The 8,224-nt window shown below is 38.2% G+C and overlaps 1 protein-coding gene and 1 pseudogene across 1 annotated transcript; one reads left to right on the top strand and one right to left on the bottom strand.

Annotated features, from left to right (window-relative positions):
• Positions 1 to 2,687: 2,687 nt before the first annotated feature.
• On the bottom strand, positions 2,688 to 3,599 carry LOC122650634. The gene has a single exon (XM_043844033.1). It carries the CDS (start codon positions 3,597 to 3,599, stop codon positions 2,688 to 2,690), a length of 912 nt encoding a protein of 303 aa, XP_043699968.1.
• Positions 3,600 to 5,639: 2,040 nt separating this feature from the next.
• On the top strand, positions 5,640 to 7,226 carry LOC122650633 (annotated as a pseudogene).
• Positions 7,227 to 8,224: the final 998 nt, after the last annotated feature.

Genomic DNA, 8,224 nt, shown 5'->3' with positions numbered 1-8,224 from the left:
AGAACTAAGATCAGTTAGTTGCATCAATTGTTGTTCCCTCCAAGTCTGTCCTTTCCCAACTAAGTTCGACATCTCCAATATTTACTCGTCTCAGGTCCCTAGTTTGCATGGTCATATGTTGGTGTTCTTGAATATAGTCTTCTTCCACAACACCATTCGTATCAAACACATCGCGCAATGATGCTTTTAAGAGCAATAACCCAGCCTTGGTTGATAGGGTCTGATGCATAAAACACTTGCTCTGCTTGGCCAGGGAAGACAAATGGGTCATCAGATAAATGTTTACCAGTATGCATCAAATGATTGAAGTTCACACGTGTGAAACCAATATTTTCTTTAAACATTGCCCTATTGCTTGTTTCAGCCCAGTCACAGTGGAATAACATTGTCTTCAAGTCCGCTGAATATTCCAACTCAACCACTTCCTTCAACACACCATAGTAATGCAGATTTCCATAACGGGGCTTATTGTCCCTACGACTACTGCAACAAGATGTTGTTGCCGTTACTAAGACTCCGCTATTCTGAGTTCGTCGATTGGCTTCACGATCCTTGGTGTGAAAACGTACACCATTCAATATGTACCCCTTGTATTTCTTTACTTCCCGATTTGGACCCTGGGCTAGCCTTTGAATAATGTGAGGTACTACTTCTCTACTTTCCCGTAGCTTGTTCACCTACTCAATTCAACATTTGTTGTTATGGAGACAATCAAAGGTAGGTGTTTTTTATATAAAAAAACTTAAAGCAAAAAAATTTAATACTGCTCACATGACTTCTAAACCATTCAGTGAATTGCTGTGCATGCACCTTCTCTCTTTGTTGTTGTCGAACCTTATAGCTTAGGTTCTCTTTAAGCACTTCTAAATGGACCCTACATTTAGAGAAGTCCTATTAGGGAAAACGAAGACTTGATTGAAGTGAAGTAAAGTAATATTAATCTTGACACTTACTTCCGATATTTATCAATGGGTTCATAATGCAAGAGAACATATCGATGTGCTTGTTGGATGTTTTTCCAGTCTAATTGCACCATTGTAGCAGCTCCTAAAGGTCTACCTTTGCATGAAAAAATCCAATGTTGTTGTTCCATTTGTAGATTTTTGTTATCAACATTCCTATTTGGACGGGTTAAACGCGTCTCAAGTACTTTGATATGCACAGAACAAAATGTCGGACATTCATTTGCAATGTATCCCTCGCAATAGACCCTTCTACGTGTCTATTATTACGTTTGTAATCCTTAAGGGTCTTGTTGAACCTATTAGCATGCAAAGTTACTACATGAAAACAAAAATAAATAAAAGAAATCAAACATACAAAATTAATGCAAATAGAATAATGACTAACCTTTCAAAAGGGTACATCCATCTATAATGGACTGGTCCACCCAATAATACTTCTCGTGGTAAATGAACCAATAGATGAACCATAACATCAAAGAATGTAGGAGGGAATATCCTCTCTTGATTGCATAGGGTTTCTACAATATTTGCTTTAAGTTGGTTCAAATCATCCTTTGTAGCAATTTTTGCACATAGACATCGAAAGAACCCGCACGACAAACACCAACTTCACATTATTCATTGGATGTACACATTGCTAGAGGAAGGAGTTGCTGCATTAAAACATGACAATCATGGCTTTTCATTCCAGATATATCCCTTTCAGACTTTCACATAACGTGATATGTTTCCGAATAACCATCGGGGACCTTCAAACCCTCTAAAGCTTTGCAAAACTGTTCTTTTTCTACCTTGGACATTGTATGGCTTCTTGGAGGTACAATCACTTTGGAGCTCCCTCTATCCTCTGTGGATGTAGAGATGGTCTAATGTTCATGTCTTTCAAATCTAGTCGGGCCTCTCAGCTTATCCTTTGATTTCCCTTTCAATTCCAACAACGTATTAATGATGTTGTCACACACATTCTTTTCTATATGCATGACATCCAAATTATGACAAAGTAGATTATCCTTCCAATAGGGCAATTCAAAGAATAAACTTCTCTTCTTCCAATTAAATGGTAGTTCATTTCGACCTACCACCCTCTTCCGTTTATTGGCATTATCCTTCTTAGGCTCCTTACCAAATGCAGGAAATTTCACACCTTCCATTTGTGCTAGCAAAGCAGTACCTGAAAGGGGTTGTGGTTCCAGCCCAAACTCAACACTACCATTGAAACCTCTCTTATCCAATCGAAATTGATGATTTGCTTTGAGAAACCGACGATGGCCTAGGTAACAATGCTTACGACTGTGTTTTAGCCAAGTTGACATGGTGTCTTTGTTGCAACAAGGGCATGCCAATGCACCCTTAGTGCTCCAGCCTGAAAGGTTAGCATATGCAGGAAAGTCATTGATTGTCCATAAAAGACAGGCACGTAAACGGAACGACTCTTTCTTTAATGCATCATAGGTGTCAACACCATCCCACAACAACTTCAATTCATCTATCAAAGGCTGTAAATACACATCTATATCATTTCCAGGCTGATTTGGACCTGGAATTAGTAATGTCAACATGAATGATGTTTGCTTCATGCACTTCCATGGTGGTAACTTATATGGCACGACAACAACAGGCCACATGCTGTATGAATTCTTCATATTAAAAGGATTAAATCCATCACTTGTTATCCCCAGCCTAACATTCCGTGGATCGGCACTGAAAGTTGGATGTTGTCTGTCAAAGGTCCTTCCATGCTTCTGCGTCTGCAGGATGGCGTATTTTTCCATCATCTATACGTCCATCTTTATGCCATCTCATGTCAGATGATGTTACTGATGACCTATACAATCTTTGAACCCTTGGTATCAAAGGGAAGTGACGTAATGTTTTTTCTGGAACTTTGCTTTTGGATTCATACCTTGATGCCCCACAAATGCGATAAGACTTTTCATTAGATGCATCCTTCCAATATAGCATACAATCATTGGGGCATGCATCGATCTTGTTGTAACTGAGTCCCAAGTCCTTAACCATCTTCTTTGCTTCATATAAAGAATTCGGCAAGGTGTTACCTTGTGGTAGTGCTTTCTTCAATAAATCCAATAACATAGAGAAAGATTTGTCACTCCATTGCATAGGCACTTTATGTGATATAATGCAACATGAATGACGATTTATGAATTTATTACATTTTGGATATAATGCCTTCTCTGCTTCTTGCATCAATCTATGCAATTTTTGTGAATCATCTCTTATTTCCTCTGTGTGTCCACTTGTGGTACCAACACCAACTCCTTCAAAGGTTTGACCGGGAAATGCATCTTGAAGTATGTCATGCATGTTAACAATATCTTCATCTTCTTCATCAACTGTAACATTTTCTGTCACTGTGGTATTTGAAGATATGTCGTCCCCATGGAAACTCCATATCGTGTAACCAGTCATAATTCCATCAACTATCAAGTGGTCAAACACTTCATCCCATGTTCCCAATCGTTGATTAATGCAATTTACACATGGGCATAAAATCTTCTCTCCTATGGGTACTTTGGAAAAAGCAAAGTTTAGGAAGCCATTTACACCAGCTTCATATATATCGCCCGCACGGAATCCACGATCCCGTGACTTATGAATCCAACTCTTATCCATATGATGGTACCCTAACTTTCTCAATAACCTATAAAAAAGAGAAGGCCTAAAACCAATCATAAATTGACTATCAACACAAGAAATCAAATCAGAAGCAGCTTTGGAAACTATCAAAATGTAGAATAACAGAACAACTCAGGCCTAAAACCTATGATAATTATAAGAATTAGACTGCATAAAAGATTCCATTCTGGCATCACTATTTCATGCTTCTATATGCATAAACACTATTTTTTTTTTTTTACATATATGCCCATCAAATGTGCTAGTTGTACTCTTTCCCTCTCTCTGTCTCTCTGTCTCTCTCTCTCTCTCTCTCATATTCTCCCTAGCTCTCACTGTCTCTGTGTGGATATTTCTTTGAAGATTGATCCAATTTGTTTCCCATTTTGTCTCAAGAAGTGGATCAGCACCCCTTTAATCAGCACCCTACAACTGAAAAGGTATGGATCAACACCCCTTTGATACATCTTTTGTCTTAGGTTAATATTATATCTCGGATCTGAAACCAAAGCGATAAGTGCTCTTACGTATGTAGTTTGGTTGCATAAATTGCTTGAATGGGTTTCCTTTTTTTTTTTAATGAACTCATGGTAGAGAGTGGAGATTGTTTCATAGATTTTGGGGGAAAATTTGATTGCATAAATTCTCAAGCTAGCGATTCTTTCTTGTGTTGTGTTCTCTGTTCTTTAATTGAAGGCTGTTTCCCCATCAAGTTAATCGCTGCCAAACCGCTGCTATTACGCAAGAAGACCTCCATCTCTTGCTCTGAAGTTCAAGCTCGAACTCCGACTTTCGATCCACTCGAGCCCTACTATAACCTGGGGTTTTTCTGCAAAATCGATCCTCTATTGGTGTCTCTCCTAAGTTACGTTCGTACAAAATTTTGGGGTTTTATGCCACCCTTTAAGAGGGCTGCTCAAACTCAGTTTTGGCTCCTTTTTCCCACTACTGCTGCTACTTCTATTATTCTGCTGTGGGTATCAAACGTTTTCTCTATTCAGCCCTATTTTTCAGATTTTGGTTGATTACTTCTTCTAATTAAATCTTAGTCTGTTCTTCCTAAGTTTCCTAATAATGTTTAAATGAGTTTAGAAGGGAGGGTTGATCTCTTTAGCCTTTTTCAGCCTTGGGGTGGGTTTGCATTTTGAGTGAAAGAGTGAGAGAGTGAAGACATCATGAATATCTTGGTGATCCATTATAATTGTTATACAATATAATACAATATATTGCTTCAGTTTCGTAAGCATTCTCAAATTTGGTGGTTTTAAAACTTGGGCTAAAGCTTTTGACTAGTGAATAAGGACTAAATCATAGTAGATGGAGCTGTTCTTACTTACGTAGTCTCAATGTAAACCTAATAAACCTGCAATAAACTCTAAGTCATTCAATTCTCGAGTAACTTTTGCTACAATAAACTCTATTTATTTATTTCCCCTTCTTTTTGTTGGTGAGAGTAGACACTCTTCTCAATCTTGTGTAATCTTTTCTTTTGTTTTATAATATTTCTCTTCTCATAAAAAAAAAAAAAACTTTGAATAGGAAACAATGTGACATCGTTTTCTCTCTTGCCCATTCTCAAAGAGACTCTAGGTAGCGAGGACCTCTATGTCTTATAATCACCTAAGAGACTCTTCCCTCCCAACCTTTTATCCAATTTGCTTTTCTCCAACCAGACCACCATTGAGGATTAAAAATTCTTCTTATCTATCTTTTCCATTACATGCTATTTCATATGATGGCTAAAAACCAATGCAATGACCCCACTCACCTTATGCATAACATCCAGAGATGGATATCTAACCTCGGGCTGCAATCTCATAACCCTACCCCATTACCATGCCTAATAAAACCCAATAAACCATCCGAAGGAGATGGATATCTAGCCTCAGCTGCAATCTCATAACATCCAAAGATGGATATCGACTGTTTCTACAACTTGAAACAGTCGATTTTAATAAGATATTTATCATGAGATGTGATCTTCAGCCCGAAGGACTTGATTGGATGATATAGGTCTGGTATGACGGGGAGATACAAATGATTGGGATTAGGAAGACAAAGAAATTCAGAAAAGAAGCAATGAATGGCGGTAAGAGCGGGGCCCTGTTTTTTCATTTTTTAGATCAAGGTGCTCTCCATTACTGAAAGCGGACATCCAATAAGCTGTCCTTTTCATTTTTGTCTCTTTTTCTTTTCCTTCATGTTCCTCTAATTGAGAGGAGACTCAAGAACTAGTCGATAGGGAGAGGCTTTGCAATGAATATGAAAGATCCCACACATTGATAAGCTATTGTGCCAACAAACTAATTCAAAACACCCAAATATCCTAGTGGGTAGCATCAATTTCGACATTTTTCAAAAATACAAATGCGAGTCAAACTGTCTACCCAAAACTGATACACTTAAATGATTTATAACTTAAAAAAATATCTTATCTGTAAGCTTTGGCATAGATCGTCAGGAAAAGGGATGGTGGGCGGAAGAAAATCAATTGTATAGAATTTTGATGCAGGAAATATGTAAGGTCAAGGAGGTTCTACTCCTCTACAAAGGGATGGTGCCGGAGGAGCACAATTTAATCATTTCATCTCGCAATTGAATCCTTCTTCATCGTTTCGATCACCTCAGCAAACCCATTCATCTGCCTTCTTCCTACCAGGAGCTTCAAATCAAGAATACCATGAAGCGCCCCACCATGGACTTACAAAATAAGACCTTCTAAGGACTAATGCAACTACTTGAACTTCAAAGCGTACAAGTAATTCCTCTTCTTCTGCAATGCATGCTTGCCAATCTCTTCAATCTCACTTTTTTTCAATAGCGGCATCAATAATAGCAACAATGTCAACAATAACAACGAGTCAATTGTCCTCTTAGGTTACTAATTCTGAACAGTTCAATGGAAATGCTTGTGGAGAAGGAAATTCCCTCTTTTCTTCTAACCTAATAGGTGATCACATTGGGTCAAGTGTCTCTTCTCTTTACAACAATTCAGTACAAACTGAAGTTGTTATTCCTCAAATGTCCGCAATGACTTTGCTTCAAAAAGCTGCTCAAACGGGTTCAACGACAAGCGGTGGAAGTGGTTCTTTGCTTAGAGGTTTTGGCGGTTCTTCATTAAGTGGTCCTAAATCTGACAGGTCTCACTTGACGTCTAATTTTAGGGCTAATTTTGGAGGTGGTGGGGGTGAAACATTGTCACAGATGGAAAATGAAAATCATGTCCAAAATCTAATGAATTCTCTAGCAAATGGTAGCTCCTCCATTTTTGGAGGTGCTTCAGGAGGAATCCCTACCTTTAGAGTGAATTGTAATAGTGGTGGACATGAACAATAGACCAATTTTGGTGGATTCAATACAAACAGAATGCCATTGGAACAACAACACCATCAGAATACCAATTTTGGAAACATGGAAGAACCCAAGTTGCATCAAAATCTTACAGTGAGTCTTGGAGGATCTGATAGGTTAACAAGAGACTTCTTAGGTGTTGGAGGGATGGTAAGGAGCATGGGAGGTGGGTTATCACAAAGAGAACAACATGGTATTGATATCGGTTCCTGGATCCGAGAAATGAAGTCGGCTTCAGGTCGATCCTTTGGAGGCGGCGCTAATCATCTTTAGTAAAGATGATCTTGGCAAATAGAAAGGAAAAAAAAATTTAGGTAAGTGACTCAAAACGTAGTCAATTTGCTTTGGGGAAGGGGGAAAGCGTGATGTTTTTGCTTAATAATAGTACTCTCAAAGTACATGTGCTTATAAGTTCTTCCCTTTATACCTCTTTACTGTGAGTAGCTGTTTTGATTATAGATGGTGATGAACTGAGAATAGTTACTTTTATTTTCTTCTCTATCCTTTTTGTTCTTCTCTTTTTCTGGCTAAACCTAGAAAGGAGAGTAACTCAACAGAAATAGAAATTTCCTTCATGTTGAGTTCATCTCAAGTATATAATGCAGATGCGGTTAGCTTCATTAATTTGGCTTGATCATACACATTTGTTGGGCTATTCAAGCACTCTTAATCTCTTATTGTGGAATTTCATAATGTGGGTGGGTATTAATCTCTAGTCGTACGCCATTGTTTGTATACAAGGGATGCCATTATTTGTTTTCTATATCTTCTTCGACACTCCCATTACAGCACACCGAGATAGAGAGAGAGAGAGAGATATTCCTTCATGCACCTTCAAAGGTGGAAAAGAAAAAAAAAAAAAAAACAGAAATCTTGGGTGGTTTCTTCAATTTCCTCTTTAAAAAAGAAAGTGTCCTACCTGTTACCTAATAGTAAAGAATATAAAAATGGTGAATTTGAATTCTATGGGATTGGGTTGGGTTGACACTTCTCCTATTGTCTTTCTACGTTGACTCCTATTCACTAGAATAGCATCTCTCCACTCCACTCTTCTCCTCTCCCCTCCTCCACCTTTAACCATCCTTTTATGTTTTATAAGTTTTACCCATCTCTTTAACTGCTCTATTTTATATTGATTGCTTGCTGAAATGTCAACATCTTCTCTTGGGTTCTCCATCTTTCTCCTCCTCTCCTTTTTCGTGAATTGACTCAATCATTGACGAGAAGTTAGTGGCGGTCGATCGACTCTATCCATAGTCCATATGACCATA

This window comes from Telopea speciosissima, chromosome 2 (assembly GCF_018873765.1).
Source record: "Telopea speciosissima isolate NSW1024214 ecotype Mountain lineage chromosome 2, Tspe_v1, whole genome shotgun sequence".
In the NCBI taxonomy this organism is placed as follows: Eukaryota; Viridiplantae; Streptophyta; class Magnoliopsida; order Proteales; family Proteaceae; genus Telopea; species Telopea speciosissima.
The sequence above is the reverse complement of the archived record's forward strand: the minus strand, read 5'-3'. Positions and strand labels throughout refer to the sequence as shown.

Excerpts from the sequence above, each read along its gene's own strand:
- LOC122650634 (XM_043844033.1), bottom strand. The coding sequence starts at position 3,599 with ATGGATAAGAGTTGGATTCATAAGTCACGGGATCGTGGATTCCGTGCG.